Source organism: Synchiropus splendidus, chromosome 12 (genome assembly GCF_027744825.2).
Source record: "Synchiropus splendidus isolate RoL2022-P1 chromosome 12, RoL_Sspl_1.0, whole genome shotgun sequence".
NCBI classification, from domain to species: domain Eukaryota; kingdom Metazoa; phylum Chordata; class Actinopteri; order Syngnathiformes; family Callionymidae; genus Synchiropus; species Synchiropus splendidus.
Genome location: NC_071345.1, coordinates 19,850,449 through 19,870,869, shown reverse-complemented (window position 1 = coordinate 19,870,869; position 20,421 = coordinate 19,850,449). Strand labels below are relative to the sequence as shown.

The following is a 20,421-nucleotide window of genomic DNA, read 5'->3' as shown; positions in this document are numbered from 1 at the left end:
CTTGTTCATGTAACCTGCAAAGGATCATGGGATTGATGACCTACAGCATCTGACTTTGTGGAGCAACATTTTCACTGACATGGGTCTTTTTTCTGTTTGGGAGAGGAACATGTATTGGCTTTTCCTAAATACCCTGCTATGACGCCTCCATAGATTAAGTTTAGTGTTTTTGTTTTGTTAGTTTGTTTATTTGGCTTCTTTCTAGATGGGCAGCAGCCAAGTAGGACAGGAGTTTTGCATGCAGCAAACAAGAAGCAACAGCAAACGTAAAGCACAAAGTTAACCCACATTAAATATTTAAACAAATTATATAAATAAACAGACCGTAATAAACAACTTATGTATTTGCAAAAATACTATGTTATTTTATTTTTATAAAATAGAAGCACTACTTTTTGTTGGGTAGAAATACAGAGATCATGCATGCGTGATTCGCCTATCCATTAATACATAGGTGTGTTTGTAGAGATGCAAAAGAGTATCACTGGCTGAGTTCCTAATTGTTTTGCAAATACATGCACCTGCAAGAAAGGCGTATACGTGCATCGGAGACGAAGCTATCCTTCCGCTGGTAAAGTAGACCTTTTAAAGAATTAGCGTCGGTCATATGGATGTTTTTGATGGCACGCTGGAAGATTGGACGACATATTTGGAGAGAGCGGAACAGTGCTGTCTGGCAAACAGAGTGCATGGGGACAGAAAAGTTGCAGTCCTGCTCAGCGTCATGGCCGCAAAGACTTATACCTTGTTGCGCAGCTTCATTGCTCCCATTAAACCCACAGACAAAACGTTTGCCGAGATAACAGAAGTTCTGAGACGACATTCAAATCCGACACCACTGGTGATAGCGGAGCGTTTCAGGTTTCACAAAAGAAATCAGTTGAGGAGCGAGTCTGTGTCGGAGTATATGGCGGAGCTGCGCGGGTTGTCTGAGCATTGTCAGTTCGGGGAAGGGCTCTCAGATGCGCTGAGAGACCAGCTCGTACGTGGGGCATACAAAAACGCCTATTGTCGCAAGGTGGACTGACATTAAATCGGGCATTAGAGATTGCTATTCCTCTGGAAACTGCTGCAAAAGATGCAGATGAGCTGCAAGGAAAAAACACAGCCGCCAACTCCCTGCACAAGATCCAATTTAAGCAACACGATAAAGGTGTTGAGCCCTGTTACAGACGTGGGAAAAAGTCTCATAACTCATCTGATTGCTGGTTTAAAGACAAAGTGTGTCGACAGCGTGTGTCAAATGGACACATACAGAAAATGTGCAAGTCAAAATACAGACATAGAAACAGGGAGGAGAGAAGAGACAGAAAAGTTCATGAAGTAACACACACAGATTCCAGTGATTCAAAGAGAGAGTATGGCTTGCATGGAGTTGTGTTCAACAGAACATGATCACAATGAGATCATTTGGATTAAGTTACAGGCGAATGGTGTCAAGTTGAAAATCGAACTGGACACTGGATCAGCATTGTACATCATAAGTTTGGAAGATTACAAGAGGTACTTCCCCGAAATGAAACTGTCAGATTTAAGACATGCACTTCCCCAGTGGGGAAGCTGAAAGTAAAAGTAAATATGAGAATCAAAAGTGCAACCTGGAGTTGTATGTGCTCAAACAAGGAGGGGTACCATTATTTGGACGACAGTGGCTGAAAAGCATAAAGCTGAACTGGAATGCAATAAAAGCACTGCAAACCACAAGCCAAGAAAGATCTGATGGCATAAAGAAACAAGCACAACAGATATTGGACAAACGTGCTGAGGTGGCATTGGTACACTGCGAAATATCAAAGCTCGTATCGAGCTAGATGATAAGGTGAAACCAAGGTTTCATAAGTCACGTCCTGTACCATACGCACTACGTCCCAAAGTGGAAGCTGAGCTTTGACATCTGATGCAGCAAGGGATATTGTCTAGAGTCGATTGGTCTTAGTGGGCCACGGCAACAGTGCCTGTTGAAAAAAAGAACAGCGACAAAATCAGAATCTGCAGAGATTTCAAAGTGAGCATGTCCCATGCAAATGCTGATGGTCTATCACGCCTGCCACTACCCAAGGTTGAAGATGTTACTGACCCAGCCCTGGTTTTACACATCTCACAGATGGAACCACTACCCATCACAAGTGCACAAACTCAAACGGAAACAAGGAATGACCCAACTCTGTCAATGGTCTACAACTTGACTATGAATGGTTGGCCTCTGCATCTGTGGATCCTCTGTTAAAAGAGTTCTCTGTCCGACGAGATCAACTGACCACCCGCCAAGGATGCATAATGTGGGGTGCACGAGTAGTTGTCCCACCAAAACTACGCTCCAAAGTTCTCACTTCATTGCACAAGGACATTTAGGTGTGGTAAAAATAAAAAGTCTTGCTAGAAGTTACATGTGGTGGCCTGGCATGGACAGCCAAATTGAGGCTTAGTCCAAGTCATGAACAGGATGTCAGCAAATTCCACGTCAACCACAAACCGCACCTGTACACTCGTGGGAGTGGCCTGCGACCCCCTGGCAGCGCAAACATGTGGACTATGCTGGCCGATTTTTGGACCATATGTTTTTCGTAGTCGTGGATGCACATTCAAAGTGGCCTGAAGTATTCATGGTTAAGAAAGCGACTGCAACTACAACACAAGGTTTCCAACTTCATGCTGGCGTACAGAAACACTGTCCATGCAACAACAGGACAGACACCAGCGTTGTTGTGCTTGGGAAGGAAACTCAGATCACGCCTGGACTTATTAAAACCAGACATCCAGAAACATGTGCAGGAAAGACAATCTTCGCCCAGCCAACAGCAGAGAAGGTTGAGGACCTTTGATATTGGACAGAAAGTATTGGCTAGGGTACTCCTAACCAATAGTGGCAGTCAGGTGAGACTGTGGAGAAGACAGGACCATCATCCTACAACGTTTCTGTGGGTTGCAACGTGGTCTGGCGCAGGCACGTCGACCAGCTGCTGGATGCATCATGCTTACAAGTGCAGACACCAGTACAAACTGCGGACCCTTCTCAGAACTCAGATGAAGCTTTTGGTGCCTTGGATGACACTGCCAAGACCAACACCAACCAAACATCAGAGGTTGTCAACCCTGAGTGTGTATCCGAACCAGATGTCTCTGCACGGCGTTGCCCTTTGAGGAGAGGAAGACCCCTACAGAGATTGGACTTGTAGTTTGTAAACGTTAAAAGAAAATAACAACAATAGGCAATATGGTGTCTGGATTTTATTTAAATAATGGTGCTTCAGATTTCTTTTTCCTTTTATAGATGATACGTGTTTTCTCTATAATAAGGGTATTATAGCTAGAAGGGAGGAATTGTTATGTATTTGCAAAAATACAATGTTATTTTATTTTTATAAAATAGAAGCACTACTTTCTGTTGGGTAGAAATACAGATCGTGCAAGTGTGATTCACCTGCCCACTTATACATAGGTGTGTTTGTAGTCCTGCAGACCAGGAAATAAAGAGATGCAAAAGAGTATCACTGGCTGAGTTCCTAATTGTTTTGCAAGTACATTTGGAACATAACACAACTACATGTAAGAGAAGCTAAATAAATAACAAATTATGAATAGATAAATAAATGATTAACAGTGGACATCAGTCACCACTGAAGGTGCTGCCCAGTGCCATCAGTCTTGATGCCAAGCTGCTCTACTAGTATGTGAGATTTAAATATTGAAGAAAGCACAATAGGGCTCCTAACATTTACGTGTAGCATTACTAATGTGTACAATACAACCAACAAAGCTATTGATCCAGTGAGCACACAAGGATTTAAACATGCATGTCAGTAAGTTTTACCAAAGGTTGTGTTGTTTCTGAACCTGTGTGTGTGTGTGTGGTGGTCCCAAACTGTAAATACACAGTTGTACTTTAAGCTTCATTTCATTTAAGAGTATTTAGTCAAGGGAGTCTGGTGTGTCTGAGGTGGAGTACACACAGTTTTTGAATATCAGCACTTTACTGGGCTGAATTATTGAGAGGATACTTGGCTGACTTGTGTCTCGGGCTTGCTGCTCACTTGGAGGAGAACTCTCCGTATAACTGGAGGACAGCTCCAGTCCATGCTGTCACCTGGCAGAAGGATCCGCACCAAGTAACTGGCGGACCCAATTCCAGGCGAGAGGCAGCGTCTCCAGAACCGGGACAGAAGGACTCACCTTGTAAACAGCCCGTGACTCTCCCTCCAGCATGCTAGGCTAATAGGCGAGAGAGGATACTTAGTGGGTAGCCAGTCACCTTCTCTGGCGTTGGTTCTGGTTCCTCATTTGAAAAACACCAGGGTCTGGCTGGCAGCCCAGCAGATTTCCCAGACCACTGGAAGGATGCCTTGATCGCCTCAGGCTTCATAGTCCAGACTGAAGTCTGCAAAGCAGACAGATACTCACAACAGCAATGGCTTAAAAGCCATCACGAGAAAACTGACTCCTGATAATATAGTTTGAAAATGTCAGTGTCTGAAAACCATGAGGGAATTGAGGGATTTATCCTTTGATAAAAAAGAACCAGACATACCGAAAAAGAAAGCAAGAGGGAGGCATACGCTTCTGATGCTAGCTGGGATTGTGACAAAGAGGCAGCTTTGAGCACGGGCAACAAATGTGCTCATGGAAAAAATGTACGCTGCAATGACTAGAAATATTCCAAAATATAACTAAAAAAGAAGAAGTCAATGACAGCAACGATGGACCACGTAGAGAAGGACATGATGAGTCTGGGGATTTCTGGGGATATAGAAACTGAGGGAACAAGTGGAGTCTGGAAGGAGACGTAGGGGAAGTGTGTGTTCAATGCAGGCTGGCACAGCCATGAACAACGCCAAAGGAAAGTGGAAGGAAAGACAGAAAAAGAATGATACTCTGGAGTCTACACCGAGGACAAATAATCTAAGAATCTTTGAGGAAGCAGAGGCAGCTGAAAGAGATGTAGAACCAAACCAGAACAGATAAGTCAGAGACAACGTGGGACGTGAAGTTGAAATCATAATCAAGTCAGTTCCAGCAAACACGACAGAAACCATGTCAAATTCTGTTTTCTGATAAGGAGAAAAATGATGGTGCTCAGAAAAGCCTGCGACAGGAAGCAAGTGAAGATACAGTCGATCACATCTTCACCACAGACAAAAAAGTCATCATCATATTACCTCATGTATCCTTTGCTCGGCAGGGTCACTGTTCAGTTGCCTGAAAAAAAATGTTTAAAAAATCTGCAAGAAGCTAAAATAAGAACTGATGGAAAACAGCTGATGGAAGACATCACACAAACAGGACACATGTTGCAAACATCATCCCTCGCCACAAAGAAGGCAGCAAATATGAACACAGTAATTGTCAGCTCCTCTCCTCTCATCCTCCATCCATCCTTCCAAAGATGAGATCATTTCTTTGAAAAGACACAACGAAAGCCACTAAAACCTTTTCAATTATATAACGTCGACACCTGTGAGGTGTTCTGACACGTCGTTTTCAGACAGAAATTCATTAACCATGAAGGCAATCTACAACATTCATTGACAATACTGAAAAGAGAATGGAGAAAATTCAAAAAATTCAAAATTGGTTAGACCTAGACAGCTGAACAAAAATGAAATAAAGTGTCCTTTCAAGTCATAATATTGACAGCATTAGCTAGGTCAAGTGTCAGAGGTCAAAGTTGTGAGTCTCGACAAACATTCATGTTTCAAAAACAAAGATCAATAATAATTACTTTTCCTCCACATGAATCATTGAGACTAATATAAACATCTGAAGAGCAGCTCAACTCTGTAACAATTGAAATGTGAGGACTTCTTTTTTTTTTGGACAGACACCATTTGGAGCAGGACTGTGCTTTACAGTACCAATTGTCACTTAAGTAGTCAGACGTGTTTTTCTTTTCCTCCTGTCTCAACTCAGATGACTTGATGAGGAAGTTTGCTCCCCGCATGGCGGGTTTTCCTTTGATAAACAGTTGATAAACAATGTTGTTTTGTGTATGTTTTTATTTAATTTGATTCAATACAACCCAAAAACAGCATTACAACTGGCATCAGAAATGTATGGTACTGCAGTGTAACACTTCCCACCACCCATTCTGCTGTACACACATAGTCTGGCAATAAGAAGCGCTAACTTGAATCCGTATCATACATGTCTTTATAATACAAGCAGCTGGTGAGCTGATCTGGAGACAGGTGACCCCGTCCATCTTGTTCACGCAGCTGCTGCCCTCCTTGAAAAGAAAATCTGACAAACTTTAATACAAGAAGCTCTTGTGTTAAAAGTAGTTACTGAGACTTCAGGTTTACTTTTCATAGCACGTGACCGGCTCTCCTCCGGAAACTTGGCAGGACTGACTTGGCCTGTCAATCATTGCTTTGACGAAGGGAAAAACATGTTGATTCCTCTTGAAATAAAGTGAAACCAGCCATGACAGGGACAGTTGGTTCAGAGGAGAGTCTGGCAGGCTTGTGCTGACACTAGCTGATCCACATGTGAGCTCAGTTTGGTCATTTCAGTCTTTTAACTGACACAAGCGGAACTCTGTGAAAACTGTGAAATCTGTGTGTTTTCTGCTGGACTGCTCCATGGCGCAGACTGCGCAGAGTGCAGAGGCTCGGCTCGCTCACAGACGGGCATGACCGATGCGTGACCCTGACCAACTGGAACTGAGTAGGTGAGACGAGACTTCAAGATCACTGCAGATCAAAATGTTGGAGCAGGATGTGAAGAACTGTTCTGTACATTGTGTCTTGATAAAAGAGACTTGCTACTGTTCTCTGGTGGCGAGCGGGATAGGGCCCCTTTAAACACAGCCATAAACCTCAAAAGTTGAAAATGTGACAGATTTTGATTGAATGCTCTTTTATTTATTTATTTTGTGAATGCATCAGGAGTGAATGATCAGAAAATCTGTCAAAAGAATTTTGTTCCAAACGAACTGAGTTGTCTGGCCCAGCCTCTTGACCTCTGTCTGACATATCACTAGACAGGAATGTGCCGGACCTCTGTGCCATGAAAAGTTTGGTCCTATAATGTCAGCTCCACTGCGACTGCCAATGGATCCTGATTCCGATTTTTTTTTTATATTTGCTCTTTCACCTTTAATCTTCGTAAATGGTTCCCTTTTCTATATCAAATTATGTAACTATTGAATGTTTCCACTGTTTCCATGAAGGTTACAATTTCTGTCATTGTAGTATATTTAAAAATGTATCTATACTTGCATCTGCATTTTTTCCTAATCCTTTCCTAATTGATAATGTTGCATAAAATCTACAAGGGTCGTAGGACATTTATTATTAGATTAGATAGTGTTTAATCATCATGAATCATATTTATTTTTAAGAGGTTTTTTTTTAATTCTGCGAGTAATTTTCATAGTAGATCCTGTATTCATTCCTCGTAGAAATACGTCTTGTGACTCAGCTCCCTCTTCACCACGACGGTCCGATACAGCGACCGCATCACTGCTGCCGCTGCACCAACCCGTCTATCAATCTCACGCTCCCCTTTTCCCTCACTCGAGAACAAGACCCCGAGATACTTAAACTCCACCACTTGGGGCAAGAACTCTCCATATATTCCAAATCTTTTGTCAATATCGTATCATGAGAAATGTTATGATCATACACTCCCAGTGGTTCTTTAGGCTCTTTGTGCAAAGGAATAGCCACACCGCTAGATTCAGTAAAAATATTTAGCCATAAACTTTTGCAACTGCACAGAATGTAAGACAGACGAGTGCCTATTCAAATCTCAGCTAGAGTGGAAAACATGAAACAAAGAATCATTGAGCCTGGTTGTCACAGACACGGTGTTCTGTAGTTTTTTTTTTTCAACTTCAGCTGACACGAGAGGTTAATAAACATGAAATGCAAAATATGCTCGCATGACGCTCTTCTCAGTCCGAGGCGTGTAAAAGTGTTGGTCACCCTCTTGTCACAAGATGTTAAGATATTTTCAGCCGTCAATAGAGAAGCTCACTAATGATTTCTCAAGTCATTGTTGCGTTTCAATGTGCGCTTGTGGAGAGGTTTTCTCACTTCCCGAACACAGTTGAGTTCTCTGTGAAAACAGACCGTCGCCTCTGGATGTGTTCACACACAAGTCGTTGCACGACACCTGTCCGGTTTCCTGTTGGCGAAGCCTGTCATAATAGAAGACGTTCCATTTCAGGGATAAGCAGCACCCACATCTCTCAAGTCTACATGATATTCCTAATGATGTGTCTTATTCACACCACTTCCCTTATTCACGGTCTGGTAGGCACATTGTTGATACCACTTGCTAATGTCCTGTACCTGTTCCCCATTTGTTTTTTATTCTTGGCTGCACAGCTGTTGAATTCCCTCACTGTGGAACAAATGAAGGATATCTAATTGAGTTTCACCTTGACTGTTTGCTCTCTTGTCTTCTTGTCTTCCTCCTCTGGATCCCAGATGACACTGACTTGTCTTTACAACTGCTGTTGTCACTAGGTTTTCAACAAATCATCATTTCTCCGAGTTTTTGTCCTGGTTTTTACCATCCACGTCTGCTGTCCTTCTCAACCCATGGCCAGTAACTTGATGTTTTGGACTTGTTTAACCTCATACACCTTACTAATGACCCCACATCGAAAAGAAAGGCCATATCCAGGACCAGCTTATTCGCACTTGTATTACCACCACCACCAGTGTTTTTTAACTCACGGTCTACAGTTGTTTTTACCTGAATAATCCACTCCTGCTATCTTAACTGCCTACGATCCAGATCAACATCAAACCTCCCTGTCGCCTCTGTCAAAGCAATGAAACAACCCCACCCCTCACAACTCTGCTGAACGATTCCACCAACGAATTAAAGAAAGAATGCTGTAGAAACAAAGGAACGTATGGGAAAGATGGACTACTATAAGTCCCAAAACAAATCTGTAAAGAGTCATTATATAACTATCAGATGGCAGTTCAGGAAGAATGGTCACTTTTGTCTGATCTTATTATTGCACAACAGTCAAACCCCGCTATGTTAAATGCTGGTTTTAAGCATCGAGTGCATCTGATTCCGTGCTGGACCACTGTACCATTTTAATACTTTTTAAATATCAGAGTACAAGATATAAGGTGGCAGATAACACCTCCAGATCACATATTTGCTGCACCATCAGCTAGTTCTGAACCTTGGACACTCTCTATTTAAGCAAAGATTTTAACCAGGGTGAAAAACACCTCCTGTGCTCTTAATGCCATACTCACAGACAACTCTTCGTTCTGTTCGGCTTGGTATTTTAACATGCCATTTTCCTCAGCTCCTTTCATGTGTAAATAAGACCTCTTTGAGAAGTTTCAGTTCAGGTTTTAGAAATGGTCACAGTAGACAGAGTGCACTTTTAATAGTAATAGTAATGACCTGTTTTTAGCTGCAGACAAAGGGGTAAGTGCAATTTTAATTGTCTTAGACCTGAGTTCAATAGATCTTCACTCATGGGTCAGCATCAGGGACACAGCACCGCATTGGTTTTTACCTAGTGTTAAAACAGAGCCTTTGTGAGAGAGAGTGCTCCTCCTGGACTGCAAATATTCCCAGTAGCGTACCATCTGTACCTGGGGTCAGATTTGAACAAAGTCACGTTTCATTTTCAGATGCGCCTCCTGCTCAAAGGCTCTCGAGGCCTCTCATGGTGCCGCTCTGAACAGTCAGAGCAGCTGAAACAGTAGCAGGCAGCCCACTAACATCATTAGATGACATTGCCATCTCTCGCCTACTCACCAGTGCAGATCCTGTGACTCCGAATCCACAATCTTTGCTGCAGCCTCTGGATGATAAACTGTAATGAGTCCACACCCTAAATGACGTTACTGTGTGTTCACTACACCATTATAGCTTTGTTCCAGGCTCGCTATCGACGGATGGATACATGTGTAATGTCGCTACTCTTTTTTATGAAGATCTTCATCATTTGGGAAGAAGCACAGATTTGTGCTTTCACTGGTGCCATCAGACCATCCAGTCACCACTTAGCGTTTCTTCAATGACCTTCAAAGATACTGAAACTGAAGAGGTTGTTTAGATTGACGCCACACAGATCAGGCAATAGGATATTCCACTTGTAACGTCATTGAAAGTCGAAGGGGCTCGGCTGGTGCAACAACGCTGAATTTGATTCACTTAGAAGTAGCTTTGCATCCAAGAGGCCATCACTGAGGTGGCTGCAGAGCGCGCTACACCATCTAAAGAAGCAACTACCGAATACCTTAAGTGCTACTGGCCCTGATCTCGGCTCATTTGAGAGTCTTTTATAACATAGTCTGTGGTGCTTTCTTTTCTCTCATATCGTTGGAGTTAGTAGTGGAACTCTCTGGAGCTCTTTCCCTGTTTAAGGTGTAACAAGATCTAGTGACGATGACACATCTATGCAAGTCTGTGAGGCACACAATTACTGTCCAACATTCATTTGGCTTCAGTTTTTGTTTTACACGAACATTTAACTGTCTTTGTGCATTTATTTAAAAATCCTGCTTCGCTTTTATACAAGACGAGAAATGCAAACGTACAAATACTCTACAGTAGATAACAGCTACAGATGAATGGGATCCGAATCTTCAGCCACAAAAACAGATTTCTCTCTGCAGGTAAAGTTAATGGGGCCCTCACAGATAACGGTGTTTGGGCTGTTTTAGTCTCGATTTTGCCTGCAACCGTCCTCACCGATCTGTTCCTTGAGTTGTCCGGGCAGCAAGTATGGTGAGCAAACGGACGTGCTGCACTCATTCCTTTTGGAATTCTTCTGCTAAAATGTTTATGTTTATTGCCATTTGCGTTTTGTCCCGCATGATCACACGAGATTTCTGGCTTGTAGGACTTCCTGAGCATTGTGGTATATGAGCCTGTGCACATTAATGAAATATTAAACACCGGACTTTTTATCTTCATGTATGGGGTCAGTGACAAGTTTTAAAAAAACGCTGAAAATCCTCATGTGACAGAGTCATAGTGGTGACTCCACTTTGGCTGGAGTGAAAGAGTGAAAGCAGTCCAGTAAGTGAGCGCCTCAAATACTTCTTTTCTTTTTTCCCCCCGACTTCCATCATAGTAGGTGTATAGTTTGATGTGAGTCCTTCTAAGTGAAAGTGAAATGAAAAATCTTTTGCTCTTAAATGGCAGCTTTCGAGAAGCTGCGAGCCATGACGATCGCTCTCAGGATCAGCGAGGAGAAAAGGGCCAACTGTGACAATCGTGAGGCAATCTTGTTAGATTACTTTCAATGGAAAACTTCACTGCCATTATAAAGAAACATGGGGGACCATTGTGGCTGAACAAATCTTCAGAAATATACAGCGCAATTTTGCTGCCATTTAAAGAAAAAAAACTGTGTGTATGTTTCATGGTGAGCTGTGGGAACAGGGGAAACATCTCCACTGTGTCACGCATTTTGTCTTCAGAGAAAACAGAAGTCTGAGAAGAAGACAGATGCTGTACAGTTATGGTAGCTCCGGAGGGCAAGTTACTGTTCCCCATGGTTCAGATGGGACATAGAGTTGATCTGTCCACTCATGCAAGGGAACAGGTCCAAAGATTTGCATTCCATACGATGACAGCCAAAGGCGCAGCTTTATAGGAACATTGTATAGGCAGACTCTCTGGTTCCAAAAGTCACTCCTCTTGGAAGCAGCTGAAGTAAATGGATGTTAATATAGCGTATCTCAGCGCCTCCTTGTGGCTCAGTCAGCCATAATTAATGTGCAGTGTTTAACTTCAAACTTTCAACAACCAAAGGTGTCAGTATATTATGATGCCGGTGTTGCCAAAGAAGCAGTCATCTTATTGATAAAAACAACTGTTTATTCAGCTTTTGAACCAGTTAGTCTTGAACATCACACATCCTCTAACTCATGGTTAAAATATTTACATTACTGTAACCCTAAATTAACATTGAAATTAAGACACTTTTTCTGATGTTTTACCTAAATTTAATATTTTCACCACCGACAGTAGTCGCTACACTATATTAAATAAATATTTCAGTGGTTTATATGTGGCGGATATCATGTATCTTTATATCATAATATTATGTTTTTGTTTTGTCTGTTGCTTTTTTGTGCATTTAAAAGAATAAACAAAATTCATTAATGGACAGAATTTTTCATGTTGAGCACAAGCATGCTCTTTCCATTGATGACTAAACTGTGTCTGGAATTTCAAGAATTCCACTCAGATGGTGAAGCTCACTGCAGTGAAGGATACAGGCCCAATACAAACCTGACACGTCAGGCAATCGTGATAGTGTAACAATATCGAAGTCGTGCTATATATGACAAATGCCATCTATCTTCGCATGTGAGGAATACAAAATGTATTTGAGGAGATGGAAAGAAATTCATGCATCCTGGTATATTGACTTGAACTGAATTGTGTAATACTGTGTTTAGTATGATTTTATAAACATCAAACATCATTTTACACAATTTTACATAAAATAAAATCCAGACCACTGGTCTGGCCTGGTTTGTTTGCTTGCTTGCTTGTATGTTTTGAAAATGACTGTCATAGTCCTTGGATTTCCACCTTCTACAGCACAATATGTAGATCAGACTTCCTCATTCTATGGAATTGCACCTTTCAGGAAATGTGCCTAAAATTCTTGATACTGGAAAATTACCAGGCAGAGATTCCTAATCTTTTATTCTCACCAACTATGACACAGTCCCTGTTATAGAGGTAGAGACATTATAGCTCAGCGAGGCTGCAGTTATTCTCCTATCTATGGCAGTTGAACCCTAGACACTGCAAGCAACAAAAAAGTATGGGTGTTCAACATGGCATGCTTGCATCAAAGGAAGGTTTGTACAAGGATCTGACTTTGTCAAGTAAGTTGTCTCCCAACACTTTGAGGGTTTGTAATTAATAAAAATAAGCACTATCGCTCCGTACTAATGATCTTGACAAAAACTTCTGCAACTACCTTGAAACTACCACCTGAGTGTTTTCACAGACTACTTCACTCATTTAGGAGATAAAATCACCAGAAAACCCGAATAAAACATTTCAACTCAACGATTCAGATTCTGGCCGTTTGAAAGCAGCCACAGTTGAGTCAGATGGGAATTTTGCGTTTTGATTTCAAGGGCATGCAACCAGCACGATTTCAATGTTAAGTCCACTGCTCAAACAGCAGGTTGCACTAGATTTTCCCAAATGTGTCCTTTGGGTGTGAAACATACCAACTGGGAGGGCCAAAGCACACTTCTTTCTGATCAACTGCGATCCATACTGGAGCAACACAAACCCATTTACACAACAGTAGGCTTTCAAATGAAAGGTTTTTATCCAATCCAACATCCGGTTTCCTCATTTCTGCCCTTGAGTAAAGTATGAGAACAAGCAAACACACATGTAATGGCATCAGATTTGGAGTGGAATGCAGAAGTATGTGATGTTTTGCCCTTTTAATCCAATTACGTCTCGTCCAAGACATGATTTGTTACCGTGACAGTGCAACAAATCTGCTGAATATGTAAGAAATGAATTTTGAGAGATAACTGCTGCTTAACTGCGTACACTCCTCCTACACACCTGAACGGTTGTGGAGGGTTTTTACTATTGTTAAAAGCCACAAGTCTTCGTTTTAAGCCCAGTTTCACTGCTCTGCATGCAGTTTTGCTCTGCATCACAGAGAGCCTTGTCAGGGTGGCAGGCACATCAACAAATTAACAGAGACATCTGTGTTTGCTGCACACTCATCCAATCAAAACCACCAGCTTCATTCAGCCTTTTTTCCTGAGTGTAATGAAACCCTGACCTTCAATTCAGAAATTGTGTTTTCTCTCACGTAAAGCCCCTCTCCAATAAATGTGACTGGTTATGTATTCCATTGCAGACGAGCTGACATCTTGCCCAGAACACATCTAAAAATGATCTGCAGAAAATTTGAACACTCTGAAATCTTAATCTCATTTGGGGAAAAAAAAGTCACTGAAGGGGCGGAAGGGTCCATGACACAGTATGGACAGTCTTTGATGACTCTGCTAAACCATTGAAGGTTAGCAGCACATGAAGGACTTAAACACACAAACAAAAAAAAAAACAATACGCACCCACAACACGAACACAAAACTGACTATAATACACAACCGATGACAGAAACAGTGTAGTTCTTCAGTCCAGGTCTTGATCTGGGGACGTGGGCGCCAATAAAAGCGAATGATTCTTTGTCCATAATAGCATATTGTGTCACTTTTTACCTATTCATCTGTCCTGCCGTTCTGTTCAATGAACATGCACGGGTTGTTTATTTTTAGGTGCTGGGCCACTCACAGTCGCCGTCCAACTCATAACAGCGACGGCAGTGAAGGCTTCATCTTTCAAAGCCTCTCACTGTGTCGTTCACCCTCAGTCACTCACCAACAGCTGCGGTTTCAGGACAGCTTCCTTCCAAAATATGTTCTGTGTTCTAAACTTGTAAGAGTAATTTTCAACACTTGATGTAGGAATACTCGAGTGAGGGGGTCTACCTGGTTCCGCTTGATGAACCTAACCAGTTAAGTCATCCGTTTTTTCAAGTGCTTGTACCTGAAAACAAGAATGAACTGACATGTTTTTGTTGCATTTAATTGCTTCTCTGTTAATTTTCCTGACTTATTCCCAAGATATTTTAATCAGGCTGAATGGACTGCAATATGTAGCGACGAACACCAGTAAAACAATCCAAAAACGATACAAAAAGATACTAATACAGTACTAACGCCATGACAGGGAAAGAGAAAATGCCTTGCGGTGGGTGGCCAATGAGACGAGCTTTAAACTGGGGCGCCATCTAGTGGCGGATCTTAACCACTTCAAAAGGTCACTGCGTTGGGACGTGAGCGCTGTCGTCCATGTTTCCGCGACACAAATGTACATTAACTCTAAGTACACTTGCCATTTGTCTGGACATGTCAATTTAAGAGAAAAATATATGATACTTATATGATACTAATATGATACTTACGAACAAAAAAAGCGAAAGCGAACGCTCCAACACTTGACATGGACACAAATCAGAAAATATCTGACAGTATTATCTTAATGTTTGGATAACCATTGCGAACAATAAATCTAGTAAGATAGAATAGTGATAACGTGAAGGTCAGCCGCGGTGCAGAGTGTAAGCGAAACCTGCCTCTGCTCCACGAATGGGAGGAGAGGTTTTCGCGTTGCATGCTGGGTAGTTGTGTTTTTTGGCTTTTGATGCACTCATTCGAAATGCGGGGGGAGAACTTTGTTTCCCATAATGCATTGTGCGTGGCGGTACATGCTTCGTTCCATGCAGGCAGTGCAATGTGGTCCTTGAACTACTCACAGCCTCGGTAGGCTGCAATGGCCGTTTGGACTGCGGAGTCTGGCTCCATTTCCCCTTAGATACGTTTATGTAAGTGACCTAGACGTTTTGTTTGGTGCGTTAATATTTTTTTTAATGATGGTTATGAACTAACGTACTCACCTGGTCCAGCAGCTTAGCTCAGTGCTAACTTTTTGGCAACTGTCAGAGGTTTGGCTCGTCTGAGTTCAGTGTGAAACAACCGTATTAAGTTGGACGCTAAAGGCGGAGGAGTTAAATCAGTCCGATTGTCCGCGCTGACCTCGGAGCCTGCTGATGAAACTGACCAATGTCAAGTAGCAACGCAGAAGCCAGAGTGAAGCTAGCAGCGGTCAGCTCGGGCTTCCGGTGATGGCAGTTGGACTGACTCAGAAGTCACACTCGGTTTGTTTCCTCCAGAGTTCGCTGATATTTGCGCAATATTGTGCAGTTTTGAAACACATTGAGTCGTGCTGGTATAGAATCGCAGCGTCACTAAAACTGATCCGAGTTACTTGCCCTCAAGTTCACAGCTGGCACCTCATTTATTTTCCTGAACGGTGTCCCATAGTAAGATTTAATTCCTTACTTTCATTTCCTTACTTTATTCACATCATTGTTCATGTACCGGTTTGTGTGTCTGAGGTTTTCCAGTTGTACCTGACGTACAGTGGGACGGTAGCATGAGGCCTGGGGTCAAAAAGAAACATTCCACTTCACACTGGGCGTCACTGTGTACTGCACGCCCTCAAATGATTGAAATATTGAAGATTATCATAATAAAGCCTTGTACTGTTTTAAAGAATACAATTGCTATTTGTACCACCAGTTCACAAGTGTCTTAAAATTACTTCAGCATAACGTTAGTTGATGTAGAACTGACATGTCCAACAGTAGATTAAATAAAAAAATGCAGGTAACATAGCTACTTACAATTGATCAATCTAATACAAAGTTCAGGTAGTGGAGTGGAAACCTCTTTTCTGTGACGCCCGTCAGATTCTGTCTACCATTTTTCTGAATCTTAATCTTGAGATTGGGAAAACCCCCGTTGTCACAACGGAGCACAGGCACCTTGCGCTGTCCCCAAATATGACAGGAACAAAAGGGAAAGATTATACATCAGCTTTTATCTGCATTTATGAGCCAACCAATGTCTGGAATGAAGGAGCGGTTTGCTCTCTGAGTGCGCTGCAGTAAAGTTCAGCTATATTGGCGCTGATAAGACCAGCAAGTCGCACATGTTTTTTTTATTTCACAAGCTGCTGAAAAGAGAGTGGTTTTTTTTGTAACACTTAACAGTACAAAACTACAATAAACAAACAATATTTCTGTCCTTATTCACTGCTTTCTTGTAGTGTTACACAACATGCTTCAGTCTAAAGGGACCATGATACTTCAAGCCTGGTTGATCTTCTAAGTTTGTCTTGGATAATGTGTTTTTATGTTTGACTGTGATCCTCTGTCTTGTCCGCAGCTGCCTCAGAAGGTGCACCTGAAGATGAGCTTACTGAAGCACGTCTTGTGCAATGGCACACTGAGACGCGTGTCAACGATGCGCCCCCTCCTGTTAGCCCTCACCACTGATGAACTGACAGTGGCAGCAAAGGGCCTTCGACTCTGCCCAACACGTTCACCGGGCTGCTGCTTGCTGTCGACCTCTTCTAGCATCAGGGCAGCGCATCAGCCCAAACATCAACCCCCAGAGGGCGACGCCCAGTCCACGACACAGTTGAGAGGAGAGACGACTCCTGAAGAGGTGGACCCCCTGCAGGACAAGTCCATCGGTCTGGTACAGAGGTTTAAGAGGACTTTCAAACAGTACGGGAAGGTGCTGATCCCTGTGCACGTCGTCACCTCCACCGTCTGGTTTGGAAGCTTCTACTATGCTGCTATGCAGTGAGTTCAAAACAAACCGGCCAACACAACTCTCACTTTCATACTGAAATCACTGTCACCAACGGGTCTTGTTGTTCAATCTGTTCTCAACACATCTTACTCAAGTCCATCCGTATGATGATTTGTCCAGGGATACAGTGCAGTTATTACTAATCTGTTTACAAGTGAAGGACTTGACCAAATCAGAGTCTAGTGACTCACAATCTGTAATAATAATTGTGTAACGTCTGTGCTATTCTCTCTGTGAATTGGGCCAAAGTGATTTTTTTTATGCTTCCTGCAGAGGCATCAACGTGGTGCCATTTCTAGAGATGATTGGTCTTCCTGAGTCATTGGTGGGTCTTCTGAGAGACTCGTCCAGCGGATACGCTCTGACTGCCTACGCCATGTACAAGGTAACGTGTTCAGCACATGCACTCCTGGGTTTCCTGCTGAAAATGGGAAAGCTGTGTAGGATGCATGCCATGCCTGTACGTGGCACTATGTGTCTCGCAAACAGCAAAGAAGAAAACGCTGTTGCGTTCATGATCATAATGTAACAGACTGCTTTATTTTGGGGTGAAATGTGGTAGACGGTGAGTGAGCTTGAGAGAGCGGCCCTCAGGCCTCAGAGGTGTCTGCTGCGCTGTGTCTGCAGTGTTTTGTTTCTCATCTACATAACAGCGCAAAGTCAATTTTGTTTTAGGCCCGTTGAAGGTATATGGTAGTGATAGGTAGATGAGGTTCCATGAAACAGGTCCTGCTTTACAGAGGCCACCAGTCACTGTCTGCTGTAAAATGATTGGTCACTGATCATGATCGGCCAATTTCAGCGTGATCGGTGAATTCCGATCACTACCTGTCACTGCTGATTTCAACAACTGATCATGTGTGACAGCCAGTGCTCTGGTGAAGCCCCACTGTTTGTGATGTGTCCGCTCCTCCCTACTTGCAGCAGTCTGCCATGAAGATTCTTTCAATCTGTCATTTAAAGTTAGCATCCTGCAGCACATACACGGGAAGATGTTGTGCAGGGATGTGCCTTCAAATTAAACACGACATTTTAAACTCCAACACTTGACAGAGCACAGAGTTTTTCGGGCTCATGAAAGTGAGACTGCTGCTTCCTCAGCAGCAGCCTAGCTGCACCCACCGGTCCCAGTATGACATTCGGAACGCTAAGGTAGTTGCCCAAGAAATAATCATTCATTTCACCAAGCTAGATGAGCAGCCTCTCTCAGGTGTTGTTAATGCGGAGACGGAAACGACCAAGTCTGACGCCGTTTTGGAGACAGGTACAGCATCGGTTAGTCTGAAATGTTTGAAAACGTTCGGAGTGGAAATGCAGCGCTCTGTGTCTCAGAGTCCCACTACAAGCGGCCAGTATGTAAATCTTTCATGGACATAGCAAAGTCTCAAGAGACTCACCTAACTGCAACGTCTCACATCAAATTAAATGCTTTTTAGTTGTCCTTTTGGTAATTTTTTTTCCTATTTTTTGCCTTCTTGAAGAGTTATACGTGTCTGAATGAAAATGACTTAACGGTTCATGTTTTCACATCATGTACACAGGTCTCATTTTTAATACAAATCCATGTGATTGGTGGTGGATGGTGATCGGCACCAAAGAGCATCCCTAATCACTAGTATATGGTTTTGAAAACTCAGAGGTTGCGGGCTGAATTGGTGAGTCTTCTCTGATATGTCTTTGTCTGCTCTCAGATAGCAACTCCAGCCAGGTACACGGTCACACTGGGGGGAACGTCCCTGTCCATACAATACCTCCGGAAGCACGGCTACTTGTCCACCCCGCCGCCGGTGAAGGATTACATCCAGGATAAAATGGAAGAGACGAAGGAGAAACTAACGGAGAAGATGGAGGAGACAAAGGAGAGATTTTCTGAAAAGATGGAAGAAACAAAAGAACGATTTTCTGAAAAGATGGAGGAGACTAAAGATAAACTGTCTGAGAAAATTCAGGAAACCAAAGACAGGGTGTCTGAGAGTAAAGCCTTCTTCAGGAAGAAAGAATAAGACAGAATCGCTGCACGTCAGAGACGCTTTGCACTTTCTTTCACTGTCCTCACCTCACGACTCACTCAGCACATGTTGTCACCATCCGGTCATAATGACCAGCTGACAGAACGATTCCGGAGCACTTTCCCAGACCCTGTTAGAGATGTTTCCTGTGCCGAGACAGTGCCAGAGCTCACAGAGCTCATCCACACTTGCAGCTGACACTTCTTGTTGTCCATCTAGTCAGAGCCTTTGTGAAGGCTGGATGTCTGCATGTGGTCGCTCACAGTTTTTCTATTGTGTTTCTACTACAGCTAATGCTAACCAGAGAGGTCCCAACAGTTTACGTGTGTGGATGTGTTGCCGACGCTCGTTCCATATGGAGACGCTCAGAAAATGTTGACTGTCAGCCGACTGAGTTTTCTGTTCTGGAAATTTCAATAAACTGCAACTAAATCAAAGTCGTGGTGTTGCGTGGGTTCAGAATGATTATTCTTGGCTCCTGGCGTGAAGCTCTTTGTTCTTCACGTGCTGGTTCACTGGAAGAAATTCATGAAGAGCGACTGGAGTGGCAGTAGGTGGTCCACAGCCTGCACTGCAACCGCAGCCATATGGCCAAAGAGTGTGAGCTCTTGGGCTGCCAGTGCCTGTCCACTGGTGTAGAAGTCCCCCAAATGCACTCAGATTCACCTGGGTTCCACCGTCTGCTGACTCATGAAATAAAGATGAGGACATGTCCGACTGGACAGGAGCTTGCATGGGTCCATATGGTCCTGGACCCTGCCCAGGTTGCTGTCAGAAACAAAAGGAGAAGATGATGGCGGTGATCCTGGTTCATGTAAGATATAGTGACCTCTACTGTCAAAACGAAGGTAGAGTTGTTTATGCAGTCCGCTGCAGCTGCCGCTTCTCCCGCCGGGACATCTGCGAAGAGGACGAGGCTCAGCCGCACGTCCTGAAAGAGTCCTGATGGGAAGCTGATCTGCATGGCTCACATGTGACAACTGTTAAGGCAGTGGAGAGGATCGGGGGGTCAGCGGGGACCCAAGCTGTCCAACTCATCTCTTGAATCCTTTTGGCTCCTTTTGTTTCTACTGAAGTTCAGAAGGACTGACTTTGAAGAGGGCCGAGCAGCAGTTGCATGGGTGGTCCACGTGTGACTCAGAAGCTTTGGTTATTGTACTGACATCTGTATTATCGTCATGGTGGGCTATTCAAGATAT

At 43.1% G+C, this 20,421-nt stretch overlaps 1 protein-coding gene across 2 annotated transcripts; it reads left to right on the top strand.

Moving 5' to 3' along the window:
- Positions 1-15,251: 15,251 nt before the first annotated feature.
- Positions 15,252-19,644, top strand: fam210ab (family with sequence similarity 210 member Ab). 2 transcript variants are annotated; one of them, XM_053881238.1, is made up of 4 exons: positions 15,252-15,376; positions 16,782-17,203; positions 17,487-17,598; positions 18,905-19,644. In XM_053881238.1, the coding sequence occupies exons 2-4, from the start codon at positions 16,806-16,808 to the stop codon at positions 19,214-19,216; spliced, it is 822 nt and encodes a 273-aa protein (XP_053737213.1). In that variant the 5' UTR covers positions 15,252-15,376; positions 16,782-16,805; the 3' UTR covers positions 19,217-19,644. The 2 variants fall into 2 exon arrangements, with proteins under 2 accessions (XP_053737213.1, XP_053737212.1); XM_053881237.1 differs by lacking the exon at positions 15,252-15,376 and adding an exon at positions 15,423-15,709.
- The last annotated feature ends 777 nt before the right edge of the window (positions 19,645-20,421 follow it).

What these genes read in the sequence shown, in the direction of transcription:
- fam210ab (XM_053881237.1), top strand. Translation starts at nt 15,677, where the DNA reads ATGGCAGTTGGACTGACTCAGAAGTCACACTCG. An exon ending in TTCTACTATGCTGCTATGCA is followed by an intron (nt 17,204 to 17,486) that starts GTGAGTTCAAAA and finishes TGCTTCCTGCAG; the next exon opens with AGGCATCAACGTGGTGCCAT. An exon ending in CTGCCTACGCCATGTACAAG is followed by an intron (nt 17,599 to 18,904) that starts GTAACGTGTTCA and finishes GTCTGCTCTCAG; the next exon opens with ATAGCAACTCCAGCCAGGTA.